This window comes from Salvia splendens, chromosome 13 (genome assembly GCF_004379255.2).
Source record: "Salvia splendens isolate huo1 chromosome 13, SspV2, whole genome shotgun sequence".
NCBI lineage: Eukaryota > Viridiplantae > Streptophyta > Magnoliopsida > Lamiales > Lamiaceae > Salvia > Salvia splendens.
Window position 1 is genome coordinate 30,408,863 of NC_056044.1, and position 19,007 is coordinate 30,427,869.

A 19,007-nucleotide genomic window follows, 5' to 3' on the forward strand; every position below is an offset into this window, starting at 1 on the left:
TTTTATTCTTGTACTAGCTAGAAAATGAAACAATCAGACAGAGGGTTTGGTGTGAGTTTGAATTTTGAAAGCCTAAAAATTTAAAGCCATAAATGCTGTGTTTAATGTATAGATGTGTTATGGTGTGTGGGGGTAAAATAGTGATGGTGCAACAAACTTTTTATGAAATACAATTATCATACAATAGAAACAATTACCTAACATAGATAGGTTACATTTATCTCATTGTATTCAACATATATAGTCCCCCTAACAACACGACTATATTGCAACCTTTCTATCTCTAAGTAATAACATAAGATGAACTTTTACTAGATATTATGGTGAGATGGTTACCCATCTTTTTTAGGTGATGAATTAACTGCACAAACCAATTCATTCACTGCAAGCCTTGACATGCTTCGATAGGCTTAAGTGCCAAACACGAGCCCCACAGATAAATCATCTTATCTACGAAACACTTATATAAACCTAATAACTCATATATTGGGAGTTATCTAAGCTACTAAACAAACACATTGTTTTGCAACACAACAAGTTAATGTGGTTATAGATTTGTCTTTTTTTTCATCCATTCTAGTAGCTATCTTCTATATATTCCATAAATTCGTCGTTGTTTCACTTTCAAATTCATCATTAGCTATTATCATCTATTTTCAATAACGTGTTATACATGTGTAATTATCAGCTTCTTGTGATTTTAGAGAAAAATTTAGAAATGTAAAATGGCTTTTATATTTTGTTTTCCATTTTATACAAAATGGAAAACTTTGGAAGCCTCCGCCGTCATAAACTCCATCTCAAATTTCCAAATCCCATCAACTAAACCGATTTCATTCAAACCTCTGCTCCCCATTACTAATTCCAGAGCTCAATTGAGCTCCCTTTCTCTCAAGACCTGCTGCGTAAGCTTCAGTAAAAGGGGTAAACTTTCAGCAGTTGAGACCGCCGCCGATGAAGAGGTTGATAGCGCAGCAGAAGAAGAAGAGGAAGAGGAAGAAAAGAGCTCCAATTCGATTGCTACTTCAGCAAATTGGGAGGCGCAATTTCTAGGGGAGATAAAACCCAACGGAAATTTATCCCCAAAAAAGAAGGTGAAGCAGCCCAATTCTAGGTTAATTCGAGAAAATGATGAAATGGATTGGTGCGTTACGGCTAGAAAAGTCGCTCTTAAATCTATCGAGGCTAGAGGATTGACGGCCAAAATGGAGAGAATGGTCACTGGCGACAAAAAGAAGAAGAAAAAGAAAAAGAAGAAAAAGCAGCCTAAAATTGATAATGATGATGATGATGAAGATGAATTTTTGAGCGATGTTCTCAATTTTGATTTGGACTCTTTGGATAAAGCTAGCCATCTCAGGCAAACAGTGAGCAAGATTGCAGGTGGGATGTTCGAGGAAAAGCGTGAGAGAACAATGGAGACATTTGTCGAGAGGCTTTCGCAGTTTTCGGGGCCTTCCGATCGCCGGAAAGAGATCAACTTGAACAAGTTGATTGCGGAAGCTCAGACTGCCGATGAAGTTTTGGAGGCCACAGCTGAGGTGATCATGGCTGTGGCCAAAGGGCTCAGCCCTTCGCCCCTTTCGCCTCTGAACATTGCCACGGCCTTGCACCGGATTGCCAAGAACATGGAGAAGGTGTCGCTGATGAGGACCCACAGGCTGGCATTTGCACGGAGGAGGGAGATGAGTATGCTTGTGGGGATGGCAATGGCCGCGCTGCCAGACTGCTCGGGGCAGGGGGTTTCCAACATTGCGTGGGCGCTATCCAAGATTGGCGGGGAGCTTCTTTATCTTTCTGAAATGGACAGGGTGGCTGAGGTGGCTGTGGCTAAAGTAGACGAGCTGAATTCGCAGAATGTTGCTAATTTGGCTGGAGCTTTCGCTTCTATGCAGCATTCTGCTCCGGAGCTCTTTGCAGAGTTGTGCAAGAGGGCTTCGGTTTTGATCAATACTTTCCAGCCTCAAGAAATTGCCCTAGTTTTGTGGGCTTTTGCTTCACTCAATGAGGCTGCAGACCCTTTGCTCGACTCTCTTGATCACGCGTTTGAGGGCTGCTCTGTGGTAACTAATCTTGGTGATGAGAGAGAAGCAGGTGGAAATGGTGTCCCTCAAACAGTGGGATTCACCAGAGATCAGATTGGTAATGTAGCTTGGTCATATGCAGTTATGGGGAGATTGGATCGCGTGTTCTTTTCACATGTGTGGAGAGCGTTGAACCATTTTGATGGGCGGAGTATAAGCGAGCAGCATAGGGAAGACGTTGTGTTTGCTTCACAGCTTCACCTAGTGATTCAGTGCCTCAAAGTGGAGTACCCCGAGCTTGAGGTAGCGTTGTCTAGTGAACTGGAGAGGAGAATCGAGGGCGCTGGGAAAACTAAGAAGTTCAATCAGAAGGTGACTTCCTCGTTTCAGAAGGAGGTGTTGCGTCTCCTTGTTAGCACCGGGCTGGAGTGGATCAAGGAGGATAGCGTGGATGGCTACACGGTGGATGCAGTCTGTCTTGACAAGAAAGTGGCTCTAGAAATCGATGGGCCGACTCATTTCTCAAGGAATACTGGTGTGTGACTGTGGTTGCAGTTGTGCTGATTAATGATGTCTCATTTGCAGCATTTTGAACCTTTGTTTCTTTGCAGGAGTGCTGTTGGGGCACACTATGCTCAAACGTCGTTACATTGCTGCAGCCGGGTGGAAGATCTTCTCCGTGTCTCATCAAGATGTAAGTTGATATTGTTTTCTGCTTCTCTATGCAAGGAGTTGTATATTGATATGGTGTTTGTGTGGTATAATTGCAGTGGGAAGAACTCCAAGGCGAATTCGAGCAGCTGGATTATCTTACAAGGATTCTTGGTGATGCCTTAGGTTATGAGAGCACCAATGTTGTAATATCCTAGTGTGGTTTTGTTTGTTCAATCAAGCAACACATAATGGAAAGTCTGACTTTTTATGGATAAGTAAACTGTGTCTGTTTTTGTTCCGATCATACAATGTGTCTTTGGTGGAATTAACAAGTACCTCAGTACAAGAATGTGGTAACAAGGAAATGAAAATCAAAAGCAGTCATTTTGAATATTAGAGCTAAAGCCAAGTGCAATATTACATGTTATAGAAAGACTGCAGCAATCTAATTCACTATAGCAAGCCAAAAGAAACCATGCCCTCAATTTCATTAGCCACTGCAAAGAGAGTGAGGAAGACAATATCAGAGGCAACTGTATAAAGAAAAGTCATTACAAAGTTACATACACATATTAGAAAGTAAAACCAACCTCTCATCACATAGCATTAATTTTTTCACAAACTGACTTCAGATCAGAAACCTTCCTCACACTGCAGATTAGCAGAGGCAGCTATGTTAACATACACTTCATCTTGTTAAGAGATCCCATTAGTAATAGTATACGATTTTTTTGTTCTTGTTGAAAATTTATATTTTCCTTCAACATATTCAATAAAAGAGATTACAAGAATTGAGAAAATCTTGAGGCTTCAACATAAAGAAGGGAACTTACTTGTACATAAGATCACCACTAGGTGCCATTTTCTTAAAAAACCAATCTGGGGCCAGCTTCTCAAGATTCTCCATTTGTGTTTCAACCTCGCCTGAACATAACACAGAACAGCTCAGAAATTTCTGAATTGATATATGAAAAAGGCAAGAGATGATAGGAATCTATGCTTACTGTGATCGTCGAACTCAAGGCTGTTCATGATAATTTTATGAACAAGTTCTGCCTTTGTAATGGGATTAAACTTCACTGATTGGAATATTTGATGGATCAAGGGAACAAGGTCTGACGGGCAAACTGAATTTTGCTTTTGCTTGTGGGAGAAGACGGTCACTTCGCCATCAAAGCTAGCAAAATTTAATGCTTTCTTAGCACTTGCAGTGGACTGTTTAAGGCTTGAAGTAATCTTGTTCTGATCATCGTAGATAAGCGACGAAATTGGTCTCAGTGGAGTGGACTGTGCTGGTGTTACAGCAGTAAGACCATCATTCCCAACTAAAGGCTTCATAGGGGTGGTCTCAGTCATGTTAGCTGAGGTATATGCGGCAGAAGATGACCTCACGCTTTCAAACACTTCATTAATCTCACTAGCAGATTTAACAGGTGAAGGGATGTCAGTTGTTTCCATGTCTGCAATAGCAGTCTTCTGATAGAAGAGTGGTTGGAAAAAAGGGGGAAGATGAGATGAATTCAACATCTCTGTCTCGCACAAAGTTGGCAAATTCTGAGAGGTCAAATATTCCTTAATGGTGGTTCTTTTTTCGTTGAATGGATCTGGTAGTTCAGCTTCAGGGATATCACACCCCTGCTACAAAATAGTAAAACAAACTCAGCATAGCTGCATATGAGATAGTTGAATAATGTGACAACGCTATTGCCAATTACCAAAAAATTATGTAAAAGGAAAGACACTATTACCTCAGGATGTTTGGCACTAAAGTCTTTTAGCCTCGAAGAGAAAATAGTGCTCAGAGCCACATATACAGATTCATCTTCATCACGATGCTTAACAACATCAGACAGCAACCCGATATTCATCTCTACCTTCATGCACTTGGTTTTCTCATTATGAACGAGAATCTTATCGATTTGAATTGCTTCAGGAAGTATGTATTTGATTTGCGCAAGATGACTAGGTAGGAATTTTCTAACCAGAGTATGCAGAAGGGAAGGGTCAGACTCCATTCCACCAAATACAAATATTTCACACAAAAAGTTGAATACAAGAGTAAGCATGCTAGCAAATTACACGCATGCTAACATATCATATCAGAAACTACAGTATATGAACACAACTTCATCTACTATGAAAATGTAACAGAACAAAAAATTGCTTTATTTTGTAAATCAACCATAAGCACATAAACAAGAACTAAGAGTAAATGAAGGCAGCAGTCTTTACCTTCCAGCCAAGATTTCAATCTGGCGCCTAACGTTCTGAAATATTGGTCTCTTTTTACGCAGATTTAGCAACCTCAATGAACTCATCAGACGCCCAAAAAACTCCAATAATGTCGCATACCTAGAAAGTCAATTACAACACGTTGATGGCTTAAAATTAACTTTAATCAAATTAATACTTGAAAAATAACTGCATAAACAACTGAGCTCACTTCTCTGGAAGCTGAGCCAGCTCATCTTGGCTCTGAATGCGCGGCCGCTCTTTCCTTTTCACCGGCGTCGGAGACGAAAAATCCTCCTCAACTGGACTAATTTCAGCAATTGCTTCCTTATTTTGCGTCTCAGAAGGAGGAATTCCGGAACATTTTCCCGCCATATCTTGCGCAAACGTTTCCTCTATGGTTTTTCCCATGCTTTTTTTAGCTGAGACCTGAATCAAACAGAAATTAGACTATTTTTCTTAACTGTAAACACAATTAGTTGAGAATTTGAACCTTTTAGCAGTGAAATTTGAAGGAAATTGGAATTTCAATTGATTTAGGGCTCTCTTCTACTGCTCACGATGAAAGGGGGAAAATGAGCGCTTGATTTTGAAAAGGTTAGATGGGCCGAATTTGCGGGCTTAAATCAGCCCGTATAAGGACCGATTTAGCAATTTGCAACGATTTTGTTAAGAAATCTATTTATAATTAAATGCATTAATCAGCAATATCTGAAATCTGAATTTCAATTCAAATTTTTTCATAACAATAATACTCAATATATTAAAATATTTCTATATTAGGCCTCAGGAATATCTGAAATCTGAATTTCAGTTCAAATCTACTGAATTTATTAACGTCTCTTGAATCTTGTTATAGTCAATTTTTATTTTGTAACTATCATTTTACCAATCAAAATGCATGAGATCATTTACGGTGACAATATCTTACATGCATTACAGATGATGTTTATTAATTGATATTGTATACTATGTCTTACATATACATGAAAATAAATAAGTTAATATAAATTAATGTTACAAAAAGTGGTAGTCTCATAAATAAATCATATTGCGGAGATATTGAGCAATTTTAGAGAATGACATAACTACCATATAAAGGATTAATATTGTAATCATTTTCAATTAAATTTTATATTGTCAAATTTTCGCATGATAATATTTAAGTGATATAATGGCTAGTAATAGATCTTTGTTACTCCTATTGTTTAGATCATAGTTACTTTTTTATTCAATGGAAGTGACCAATTGCTAACTAATTAGCAATCACAAATTAAGACAAAATCTTAGCCATTAGATTAGGAGATTTAATGGTTGAAATAATGGCATATGAATTATATTTTAAAATAAAAAAAATTATTAAATAAATTTAAAGGGTATTAATGTCAATTCCCATGTCATATTGTTGATATTTGTAATGTGCTATGTTGATATAAAAAAACACCCACGAAAATTATCATATGATAACATAATGACGATATTACCATTTTGTTGATATTTTGTCTACTATTTATTGAAATTTATGAGCCTTAATCTCATCCACTCATTTCAAAATCTAAGGGTGTAGATTTAGTCTTAGTTTTTGATTATGGTGTTATAAACATTAGAAGATGATCCCAATCATATGTATGTATATATACATATATGTTTGTGTTAAAATGGCAACACCTCTTAAAGTGACACCATAGCACCATTCCTAGCCAATCATTTGTACACGTGGACGAATAATCAGCTGCCATGTGGCTATCATAAAAACGCTCAAGGTTAAATTTTCTCGGCTTGCAATATCCAATATGCTAGACTGCAATTTTTGTCCGTCTACAATATCTAATACGCTAGACTGCAATCTATAGATTGCAATGTAGCATTTATACTATTGCAGTGTAGCGTGGTGTGACAGTGTCACTTTTAGAGTATTGTAATTTTAACTCACCCATGCATATAATACCATAGATAATAGTAGTAGCATTTAAATTATGAAATTTTGATCAAATTTTGACCAGTCTATTGAAAATATAATATCAAATCATCAAATTTTAATTTTTTTAGAAACAATTATTTCCTTTTCTTTTGATGAAAATACAAGTTTTAATTTCTTCGCGTTCTAAAGACTTTCTTTTAGAAGAAATTTAGTTCAACTTGACAACTTGTACATCACAAAATTCAAGCTTAAGTCTTCATAAATTAAAAACCTCTAATATACAATAATACAAAGCTGGGCCTAATTAGCAATATATGCCCAAATGTTTACATACAAAGTACTATACGATAAGTCTAACTTATTGTCAAACCTATTTATGTCTTAGATAAAACTATGTAAGCGTTGAGAAAAAACATTGCTTTTGATAATCGCATATTATAGTGAACCAAATTATAGAATCCTAATTATAATGGGCAAATTAGATAACCAATATTGTCATCTGGCAAGATAGTGTTTAAAAGATCATACACTTCATTGTTAGATATAAAAAGTGGAACCAGAAAAACACTTTTATAAAAATAAAGTATAGGAAACTTATTATCAAAGAAAGTGAGAAGTCGTTAAATATCGCATAGCAATAATTGGACTTTCGATCTCTCATCAAAGAAAGCGTTTGTTTAACTTTTAAAAAGACTACGTGCCAAAGATACATCGATCGCGTTTCTAGGATTTGATTGGACCAATTCGTTCAACTAACAATACAATAAACTTGGTTTAATATTAAAAATTTAGATAGAATAATTGTTAAATAAAAAACTCTCGATTGGATAAATTAGTTTAAATAATAAAAATAAAAGTTATTGAATTCAATGCAAGAAACCGGAAAAACAACCGAAAATGAAGGAAAAGTGAAATAAAGGATCGTCAGTCAAGTAAAGGAGATACGCTAATATTTATGCAAGACAATATATGTTGTGGCTAATGCTAACGAATTGATTTACTGTTTACAAAAGATAAACACATTTATTATTGCATGTAGAAGCACTTCAAATGTGCTAGACATCGTTAAAATTGATGATGTTTTAAAGTAAAAAAAATCTCAACTGTTGAAAATGCTATTGTGTGAATTCGAATGTCTTTCATTCTCAAAGTCCACGACTATTTGTTAACTGTTGCAAGGATCAAGATAGTCTTGTTACTCATGGTAAACTACAAAAATTAAAAACATCTACAACTACAACAGCTAAAAGACCAAAGACTTGGTAGCTGAAAAACAAACATCTTGCACGACGAAGCACACCTTCAAACATTTCTGAATATTTCCAACATATCTCATATGATTGTAAGAGAAAAACAATAAAAGGCTCAATTGGTCTAAATGTTGGTTTAAAATATTGTGATACAAACATACACTAGCAGGGCGTAATACCACCCAATGAAGAATGGAGAAATTAAACATAAATAAACTGAATTGAAAATACAATTATCAAAAACTATAAACCGTAGATGTAATTTGTAAGCCGAGTCGAGGAGTCCTCTTTCCGCGAGATGAGATACGTCCCGGTAGTGCTCTCGGATTGACGTGTCATCCCCAAAGATAAAACTGCTTCATCTTGTTCGTTGCAGCACCGCAAACAGAACAAACTCCAGGGAACTGGACGATGGCGATGGCAGAGCTTCGACGGAAGACTATGCAGAGAGAGAGGGAGAGCTATGCAAATGATATGCTTGGTGTACTTGTGTAGAGAATGCAACGGATGCATACCTATTTATAGGCCAAGTCCACTCATTGGGCATTGATGGAGTCAACGGCCATTATGTGTGTCATAATGGCTTGACTGTAACCGCCGGGGATTACAAGCCGTTACGGGAGCTAGAGGAGATGGATACATCTGGACACGCTACACGACGGGGTTCATCGTGAACCTTTTGGTCACACGATACGTCGGGGTCCATCGGGGAGCTTTTGTCACCCGCTATGCGTCGGGGTCCATCGTGGACCGTTTGAGACCCGCTATATGTCGGGGTTCATCTTGGACCTTTTGGTACCCGCTATGCGTCGGGTCCATTGTGGACCTTTTGACACATGGCACCCGGCAGACGGGGCACGAGTCACAAGACATAGTGCACGGAGCGTGCCTCAGGCTCGCGGTGAGGCATCATGCGCGTGTGGGCTCTACCGCTCATTTTAGTCCACGATAATTATTACAAGTAATAATTCATCTTATTAAATACATGTTTAATAAGGATCTCTCCACCAATGTGGGTTAATTAACTCTTTTAATTAATCCCATGATTTTATCTCATAGCTCCTTTATAGCTCACAATTGTGACAAACTTTAAATCATAATTTCTCACTCACCGGGAATCGGTTTGGAGAAAATGAATATACCACGGTCATCTACTCCGAAAGTAGATCATCGTTATTGCATTTAATTTTATAAAATTAAATGTCTCATCACATTTATTATTGGTCAAAGTCCATTGACCAAACACGATTCCAACAATCCCCCACATGAGTGAAAATTGCCAAATGCATATGTATGCAGACACAAGTTCAACCCTCAAGAGGTATACAAGCATAAGGATAGATAGTTGTTGGCTTTGAACCATCCATAGTCAACACCATCGGATACACAGGCGGCCTAGTAGCGCGATACTTTGAACTATTCCTCCACGGCGTGCACCGAGACAATGATGTCAACACTTAAACACCTCAACCTCATCCGTTCTCATGTTTTGTGTCCATTGCGGCCTTGGACACCACTTTGGATTCATAAGTGTGTTATATGAAGCGGCCACACTTCACACTTACATAGGTTATTCCTCGTCGAGTATCTTGCCATACTCGGTCTCATTTGAGAACTCAATCTCCTCGAGATCCTTTAGGAATCATTAAAAGTCATATACTTAACCTCACCACTAGACAAGTTTTTCAACACTCTATTGTACTCTAGGGAATATATGTGGATGGGTGTTTCACACGAACTCTCATAGTTTAGTTTTCCCATTGAACCAAGTTCTTGGGATCTCCAGTCATCATGGTTGGGTTACCACTATGACAATTCTTTAGTTTGTGAATTTTAAACTCATTCCCTCTAGTAATTTATTCATTTTATCACGGTTTAACAATTTGGTTAGCGGATCCGCTAGATTATCTATTGACTTCTCATAGTCAAATGTAATCACCTCTGTTGTGATCAAATGTCTCACGGTATTATGTCGTCGATGAGTCTGTCGAGACTTACAGTTGTACAAGCCATTGTTTGCCCATCCTATAGCAGTTTAGCTATCACAGTGAATCAACGCTGGAGGCACTGGCTTAGACTAATATGGAATATCTTCAAGGAAGTTCTTAAGCCACTCGACTTCTTCACTAGCTTTATCTAAAGCTATGAATTCTGATTCCATGGTTGAACTGGCTATACATGTTTGTTTCATGGATTTCCACGAGACAACACCACCCCTAATAGTAAAGACATTTTCTCTTGTTTAAAGTGAGTCTTTGTTATCGGATATCCAGTTCGCATCACAGTACCCTTCAAGTACCGGGGATATCTCAAAAATTGTAGCCCATGATTTTGAGTATACTTCAAGCACCTCAAAACTCTTACAAGAGCTTTCTAATGCTCCTTGCTTGGATTGCTCGTGCAACGACTCAACTTGTTCACGACGCAAACAGATCTAGTCTAGTGCAATTTGTCAAATACATAATGCATCCAACGACCCGTGCATAATATTTTTGTGCAGCGGGCTTGATAAGGCTCGTTTCATGCATTTGTTTTGGGTGATATTACATGCTTTTTGGGGGAGATAATGCGCAAATTTGAGCTTAAGTGTGCAGATATTTGTTGGGTCAAGTAGATGCTGCAAATTGACGAGCAGATGCAAAATGAGCAGAAAAAGAGTAAAAATTGACAAATATCCGCTAGGTCAAGGAGAATTATCAGGAGAGCTGGTGCGTGAAAAATTTGTCGTACCCAGGAACACACAAATTACCCGGGGCAGGAAAATGGAGCAAAAAAAAGTGAAGAAATGAGTGGTTTTAAACGATCATATTTTAAGGGTACAAACGTTAAATCATGAAGAGCATACCCTAGGGATAACTTGAAGTCTCCCTATATAAAGGGACCAACATGAATGAGGAAGGCAGCGCTTAACGCTACCATTCTCGTAGTTTAGGTAGGAAACTCTCATAGGCGCTTAACGCCACCGCTTTCTTAGTTTAGTTTAGTTGAGTTGTTGATTTCTTAGCTTAGTTTGGATAGTTAACTGCTTTCTTAGCTCAGTTCAATGGTTTCAACGGGGAATTGACGACTCCGACGTTGGATCTTTGCTTTCTTTACCGCTTTTGAGACGACGTAGTTAGATCTCGAGTTTCATCGGAGGAATTTACGACTCCGCCGTTGGATCTCGACTTATTTCCTATTTTATGAAGCTTTGGTGTTTATTTTCATGTTGATGATGCTATTTACTCATGTTTCTTAGATGCTTTTCGCAATTAGTGGCTTAGATGTTTAGATCCATGATGTTTACATGATTTCCAGTAGTTATTCACGTGCTCGATTTCTGAGATCTGTTAGTTTAGGTGATGCATGCAAGGTTAATCTGTGTTTATTCCGCTTTCTGCTTGACCCAGGAGAGTAGATCTGGTTGTTCTAGCTTGAATTTCGTGTTTACGTCTCGTTTTGAAGCGTGCTCTGTTTTATTTCGTCAATGGTGTTGAAGCTATGTTCCATGCTCTGTTTTTACTTGGTTGTTTGGAGAAGATGAAGTAAGAGGTTGTTAGAAATCAGATCTGCTTTTTGCTTTTGCTTTTTTACTTTTCACAGTTTCTGCCAGCCCCAGCCAATTTAGGAAAAATGGTCCCCACTTGCTTTTGCATCTTTTTCTGCCTATTTTGGGAAAGTTTCAGCATGTTCCTTCAATCATAGGTGTTCTAGTTAGTTTAACTCCAGTTTACTAGTTGCCATGAGTTTGGTTGTCATGCAAGTGTTCGTACTTTTCCCATCCGCTAGGTCAGGTAGATAGATCCAGTTTAATTCCGCCAGGTCAAGTAGATTATAGTCTTAACCCACTTAATGAATGTGTGGCAGCAGCCGATCCCTTTTCCGATTGTGTCGTAGAAACAATCTCAAGTAGGTCCCTAGTCTTTGTGGTTCGACCCCGCTCTTGCCGCTTATACTTAGTAATATTTGTTGCATTAGTGGGAAAATTAAAAATCTTGTTGAAAGGAGGAACACGTGCACACGACACACGTGCAAAAATTCCTCTCTTCAGGGCTCACCCTTGTTCTTATTCAAGCGAACATTTAGCTCTACAGGCGTCTTTGCCGACACGCCATCATAGACGTTGAATCTCTTTAAAACCTTTTCAACATAATGAGATTGTGTCAAGATGATTCCTTCGAATTTTCTTAGATTTTCATTCCAAAAATCACATTGGCTAGACCCATGTCTTTCATGTCAAAGTTTCTCTTTAACATGGTTTTCGTATCATTAATCACTTTGGTGTAACGCCCATGATTAACATACCATCAACGTAAAGATACACTATAATGTATCCATTTTTAGTGTTCTTAATGTAGACACATTTGTCGCATTCATAAATTTTAAACCCATTTGATAACATTATAATATCAAATTCCAAGTGTCATTGCAGCGACGCTTGTTTCAATCCATAGATAGATTTAACCAGTTTGCATACCTTTCTCTCTTGTCCAGGTACTACAAACCTTCAGGTTGTTCCATATAGATTTCATCTTCAAGATCACCAATTATAAACGCAGTTTTTGTAACATACGTGACCGAATTTATATGTACATTTTTTTATTTGAATTTGAGCAAATATAAACATATATAGGTGTGTATACACACGTGTGTATATTATATAAATGTTACATGTTTAACTATTTATAAGATATTTCGTATATGAAAATCTAATGGGAACACGTAAAATGGAAACTCGACAGATGCATCTCCCATATATTTTGATTTTTGTATAACTTTGGATGTAGCAATTTATAGTAAATTGTAATTTATTGGGTTTATTTACAAGCTTATATAACATTTAGAAAACAATTAGAAAATGGATAAAAATATAATTAAAATAAATGTAATGCATAGTGTAATTGTGTACACGTGTTGACCATTTAGCCATACCACTAATCTCATGCAAATTCTTTTTGGTACGTAATCACTAATATATATTACTATATTATTTGATATCATTTAGGGGAGAAAGCTTTAAAATTAATATTGTGGTAGTCTACTCAAAATTATGGATATATATGTAAGGTAAGATGATATCTGGGGAGGAGAAAAAAAAAGAAGATAATAAAAAAATGGTCACTTTTACTTGCCGAGAAAAAAAATGGGAGAATGGAAATAAAGAAGAAGAGAAAGGTTGAGTGTTGGGAAGTATAAAGCAAAATCAGGTTTTGAGTATATTATCTATTTTAATGTATAAATGATAAATCACTTTTAATTCTACAAGTGGGTGGTATTTTGATTGTGTTATGTGGTTGATTGTTACTTATTAAATTGGAATGAATATTTGAATTATATAGTGGAATATGATATGAATATATGATTGGTGTAAGTGGTATGTTTACGTATTGTATCGGAATTATTTGATAGAATATAATATGGATATGTAGTTGTTAGAATTGATATGTTTTACACATGTATTGAAAGTACATGAATCATTTGATTAATGAGAATCAGTTACGGTCTTGCCATGGATCTGAAATCACAGTGGACATATTGGGACCTTCGGGTCAATCATATTGGGACATTCGGGGTCAAATCACAGTGGGACCTGCGGGTCGAATAACAGTGGGACCTACGGGTCGAATCACAATGGGACCTACGGGTCAATCATATTGGCATATTGGAAATCCCGAGCAGATATCAGGCTTGATTTGTCACAGAATAATAAACTGAACAGAGAGACATATGCATATGGATATGAAACTTTGCATGATTTTTAATGTATATGGTTGTATGTGTTCGGTTAAAGAATATGCTTGAAATACGACTGGTGTGGAATTAAAGGTAGAATTTTACAGATGCGTATATACCACTAATATTTTTCTAGAGTAAGATATTTAGTTTTTTGTAATTATAGTTTATGGGTGGTCTTGTATTTGGTATGTGATTATATTATTTAACGTTGTATTTGTTTTTATAATTGTATCCATCAGAAGGGTTGAGGTGTGACAGTTTTAACATCCATTTGATGAATCTCAAGATTGTGCATAACATGAATCGCGAGAAACACTCGACTTGATGTAATCCTCGTTACAGGTGAATAGGTATCAAAGCAATTGTACCCTTCCTTTGGTTTAAAACCTTTGACTACCCGTCGGGATTTATACTGATCAACTGTTTCATCAGTCTTAAACTTCCTTTTAAGGACCCATTTGCATCCTAAAGGTTTAGCACCTTTAGTAGATCAACCAACACCCAAGTGTGGTTTAGCAAAATTGAATCAATTTCGCTTTGAATAGTTTCTCTCCAATGCAACCCGTCTGGGCCAGCAAAGGCTACTTTTATCAATTGGATCGGGCTTTGTTCGCTTGCCCGATTCTGGCTCTTCATCCACTTATTTAGAAGTTTTTATCCTCAATTCTCGTGTCAGAATTGGATGCAACATTTTTCTTGTCTTTGCGAGGAAATATATTTTCAAGAAATATGACATTCCTTGACTCGATTGTTGTTCTTATGATCATAGTCGGTATTTCAGACTTGTAGACAACAAATCGATATGCACTACTATTAAGTGCATACCCAATAAAGATGCAATCAACCGTTTTAGGACCAATTGTAACTTCTTTCGGCGGAGGAACCATCACCTTTGCCAAATATCCCCCACACTTTGAGGTATTTGTAGGATGGCTTCCTTCTCTTCCACAACTCATAAAGAGTGACATCCTTATTTTTTAGTGGAATATTGTTTAGGATGTAGTTGGCTATCTAGCCAACTTCCCCCACATGTTTTGGGGCATCCTAGAATTTATCAACAACGCATTCATCATCTCTTTAAGAGTTTGATTTTTATCCGCGTTTTGTAACACCATTAGATTGTGGTGAATATGAGGAAGTCATTTGATAAATTGTACCACTTGCGTTGCACAACTGCTCAAATGAGGCTATGTATTCGACTCCTCTAACACTTCGAATCATTTTGATTTTCAATCCAAGTTGATTCTCGACTTCGTTCTTATAATTTTTGAACATTTCAATTGCTTCATCTTTACTTATTGAAAGATAGACATAGCAATATCTTGTGCAATCATCTATGAACGTGATAAAGTACTTTATACCACTTATAGTTTGCACGAATTTTAAATCACATACATCAATGTGAATTAATTCAAGGGTTTTCGTGTTCCGTTCAAAAGAATGAAATGGTAACTTAGTCATTTTTGCCTCAAGACAAATCTCACATTTGTTTTGGTTATTGACTTCATTTTTCTTTAGTAAATCCAAGTTTACTAACCGTTTTATATCATTAGGACTCACATGTCCTAATCTCACAAATTTGAACACTCAGTCAAATAGGAGGAAGTAGTAGCATTTTCATTACTGGCCAATGGATTTTCAACACAACGAATAGCCGTTACACTTTGTTTAAAAGACCCTCGGTTAAATAGCATTTCCCGATGGATTTTCCAAACTTATACACAAAGAACTTATTAGACTCAAATACAAGTATTGATCCAAAACTAGGTTCTTGTGTATGTCCCGGACATATAGCACTTCCTTCGGAGTGATTGTCACGTCGGACGTAATTTTGAGGACCATATCTCCAAAGTCGCCACATTTGGACGAGGCTTGGTTCCCCATGTTGAGCTTCCTTGTAGCACCCCGGAAAATTGTGATTTTTTTATTATTTTTTATTTGATGGCTTATTTTATTTTAATTAATGTGGATGTTGAATGAGAATTTCTTTTGTGGAAATTGAGTCTCTATGTGTTTGAGTTAATTATGTGAAATTAGTTGTTGTGAGTTATGTGAGTTAATATGATTAAGCTTCCAATGTGTGAATTAACTTAAATGGGATAATGCATAATCATTCTAGCAATTTTATTTGAAATTTTCGGCCCTCCTATTTATTGGAAATAATACTTTCTTTCTTGGATTTAACTAATTGCTTTGGGATATTTATCCAAATTAAATCCAAACCAAATTATCCCTATGTTATTCTACATGATTTTCGACCCCTTGACCATCCTTTGAGATTTTTGAAATCTCCTATTAATTAGGAGAGGGAATTATTTTTGTAAATTTAATTGGTATCTTGTTTATCTCTTTTTTTGAATTAAAGTCCAATTAAATCTTACCATATCTTGCCAAATCTCTCCATATCCTATGTTAATTAGGATTTGATTTTTTCTTTCCCTAAACCTCATAATTTTCGCCCATATGCCTTTCAATTACTTGTGGGATTAATTTATTTGTTACCTATTTTGTGGGAGTCTTTTCCTACAAGAAATTACCAAATTTAAATCCTATTCCTATTTGATTTGAGGATTTAAGTATTTTTCCTTGATTTTTCCCATTATAAACGCCCCTTTTTATTTCCCCACTTGGAGATGCTTGAATTATTTTGTTACCTTATTTATGAGATACTTAATATCTTTTTACCTATTTTGTGAGTATCTTTCTCTCCAAGTATATACCAAAATAAATATCTATGCCAATTAAAGGGCATAATTTTCAAAAATCCCTCCTCCTTCAACACACGCCTATTTTGCTAAAATTGTGGGATTTATTCATTGACCTCTATATTATTCTCCCAAAATTTAATTATTTTATTTAAGTGTGGAATTAATCCTTGAGTATAAAAAAAGAAAAGCCCTAACCTTAACCTTCAAAATACACGCCTCTTTTCCTCCCTCTCCTCCCACACGGTTTTCACTCTCTTCCTCTCCTTCTCCACCAATCCTTCACCAACTCCTTGTTCTTGCATCATTGTGGAGTTGGAAATTCAAGATTCATCGAAGAATCGCATCATTCGTCATTCCTACCGATTGTTTTTCAAGAGAAAGGTATACTTTGATTTATCTTTCTCCTTCTTACCATTGAATCCATGTTTCTTGATCCCCTCATGCATATAGTGAGTGTAGAAATCGTAGATCTAAAAATTAATCGGTTGGGAAGGATGTTTGCATTAGAAAGTATGTGTATGTGCGTGTATGTATGTGTGTGTGTGTGAATTTGTGGATGATTCATTGGTGAATGTTATGTGTAAATAGGAGAACATGGTTGTGATGTCGTTTTTGAAGCGGGAATATATGTTGAAAGCATGAATATGTATGTGTGGATGAATGATAGACAAACCCTAGTTTGTAAATGTTGAGCATGAAAACTGTGGTATTCGGACAGTAGGTTCCGATGAGTATTTGGCTGACCAAACGATCTTATTTTGGCACGAATTTTTAACTGAGTGTAATTTTAAGTGTCTTCTATGTTTTGTCAAAATTTCAGCCTCTTTGGACGAAATATGAATTTTTAACAAATTTTTCAATTGAACTGCGCAGTCCTGTCAGAATTTGTATTCTCGTCCGGTGAGTTTCATTTTTGTTTTTGACCGACCTAAAGATGTGATTTTGGTGTGGATTTTTAACTAGATGAACCTTGATGTGTCTACTGTGTGGTTACCAAAGTTTAGCTTCAAATGATATCGGATGGAGTTTTAATGATTTTTACAAAACGACTGCGTTGTTCTGCAAGATTCATGTCTTGATTGAAATAGTCTTGTTGGCAAGTTTTGAATAAAATACATGATACATGTGTGAGTAAGAACTTATCCTATGATGTGATTATGCGTTGCACGTTGATGTATGCCAAATGGTTCGTATCGTTTATGATGGTGAACGTTGGGATGAGAAATATGAGAAAATGATGAAAGGAACGATAGGGCATGCATGAGTAATGTGTTGATAAAAAACTGATTGTGTTGTATTATGTGGTTATGATGTTGATAAGGGTTGTTGTGCGTACGTGGGTACGAAAAGCAAAGATTTCAATAAAGTTGTGAACCGTGTTTGTAAGCAATCAAGGTGGGCTTTCTTTTACTAAACTCTTTTACGTTTCAAAATTATGATATTGGAGTTATAAGGGTGGTTTAAAGTGTTATGTCATTCCATGATTGTTTTTTATGTTGAGATTGTTGTCTGATGCCTAGTTCGTTTGAGCTTGTTCCGTTAGGCTATAGGGCTGTGATTGTTTGATGTTGAGATTGTTGCCTGATGCCTAGTTCGTTTGAGCTTGCTCCGTTAGGCTATAAGGCTATGTGTGAAACGAATTCGGGTCCGAGTAGGGCCGCAAACCTATCAGGCTGTGTACACAGGTGGGCTCGAAAGCCGTCCTAGCTAGTCGGCCGGTCTCGTGGGCGAATAGTGTGGCCACACTTTCGTCGCACTATGGTAAGAGGATGTGATTGATTGATTGAGGAGAAAGTGGGGAGATTGTTTTGACTAGCCAGTCTACGAAAATGTTTTGTGATACTCGATGATATTCTTTTCTAAAATGTTAAAACTCGAGTTCACTATGGTATGGATGACATAACTTTTATCAAATATTTTGGCGTGTGTCCACTGAGTATGTCAAGTACTCAGCCCTGCATATGTTTTCTTTATGTGCAGGTTGAGCGGTGATGTTGCGGCGGATGTTGAGTCGAGCCTTAAGAAATTTCGGATGCGTCGTGTCTTCATACATAGGCGTCTCCCTATGACTCTCTAGACACCTTTATTCCGCTACCTTGTTTCGAATCGTTCTTGATAAAGTCTTTCGTTTCGTTCTACACTACTTTATGACATTAATTACCTTGAGATATTAACCCGCTGCTTAAGTTTAATCGATTAAAACTTTTCTTTTGAAGCTTTGTTTAAGATGTTGTCTTTCATTGTTTTCCCCTTCTTCTTCCCCGCTCCTTAGTCCCTTCCCTAGTCACGATTTCTCCGTCTTTACTATCCTTAGTAAGGGCGGCCGTGACATTCCTCCCCTCAATGGTCTTGTAAGTATAGAACTTACTTCTATTGGCACACACGTGGGCAGTGACGCCCGTGTCGATATACCAACCACCTTTGTTCTCGACGTAGTTGACTTCTTCAGTTACCACGAAGGTTATGTTGCTTTGGCATGTTTGATAAAGTTGGTTCCACCAAG

At 36.9% G+C, this 19,007-nt stretch overlaps 2 protein-coding genes across 3 annotated transcripts; one reads left to right on the plus strand and one right to left on the minus strand.

Moving 5' to 3' along the window:
- The first annotated feature begins 416 nt into the window (after positions 1 to 416).
- LOC121761811 (RAP domain-containing protein, chloroplastic-like) lies at positions 417 to 2,953 on the plus strand. The gene is made up of 3 exons (XM_042157481.1): positions 417 to 2,559; positions 2,636 to 2,718; positions 2,795 to 2,953. The coding sequence occupies exons 1-3, from the start codon at positions 726 to 728 to the stop codon at positions 2,891 to 2,893; spliced, it is 2,016 nt and encodes a 671-aa protein (XP_042013415.1). The 5' UTR covers positions 417 to 725; the 3' UTR covers positions 2,894 to 2,953.
- Positions 2,925 to 5,502, minus strand: LOC121761812 (CDT1-like protein a, chloroplastic). 2 transcript variants are annotated; one of them, XM_042157483.1, is made up of 8 exons: positions 5,404 to 5,502; positions 5,122 to 5,339; positions 4,911 to 5,030; positions 4,427 to 4,655; positions 3,683 to 4,313; positions 3,512 to 3,602; positions 3,269 to 3,329; positions 2,925 to 3,175 (listed from the first exon to the last, which is right to left on the minus strand). In XM_042157483.1, the coding sequence occupies exons 2-7, from the start codon at positions 5,319 to 5,321 to the stop codon at positions 3,275 to 3,277; spliced, it is 1,326 nt and encodes a 441-aa protein (XP_042013417.1). In that variant the 5' UTR covers positions 5,322 to 5,339; positions 5,404 to 5,502; the 3' UTR covers positions 2,925 to 3,175; positions 3,269 to 3,274. The 2 variants fall into 2 exon arrangements, with proteins under 2 accessions (XP_042013417.1, XP_042013416.1); XM_042157482.1 differs by having other exon boundaries at positions 3,683 to 4,316.
- Between the last annotated feature and the right edge of the window lie 13,505 nt (positions 5,503 to 19,007).

Excerpts from the sequence above, each read along its gene's own strand:
- LOC121761812 (XM_042157482.1), bottom strand. The coding sequence starts at position 5,321 with ATGGGAAAAACCATAGAGGAAACGTTTGCGCAAGATATGGCGGGAAAA. Across the intron at positions 5,031-5,121 it reads CTGGCTCAGCTTCCAGAGAA|GTATGCGACATTATTGGAGT; the intron begins GTGAGCTCAGTT and ends TTGACTTTCTAG. Across the intron at positions 4,317-4,426 it reads TTAGTGCCAAACATCCTGAG|CAGGGGTGTGATATCCCTGA; the intron begins GTAATAGTGTCT and ends ACTATTTTGTAG.
- LOC121761811 (XM_042157481.1), top strand. The coding sequence starts at position 726 with ATGGCTTTTATATTTTGTTTTCCATTTTATACAAAATGGAAAACTTTG. Across the intron at positions 2,560-2,635 it reads TCATTTCTCAAGGAATACTG|GAGTGCTGTTGGGGCACACT; the intron begins GTGTGTGACTGT and ends GTTTCTTTGCAG. Across the intron at positions 2,719-2,794 it reads TCTCCGTGTCTCATCAAGAT|TGGGAAGAACTCCAAGGCGA; the intron begins GTAAGTTGATAT and ends GTATAATTGCAG.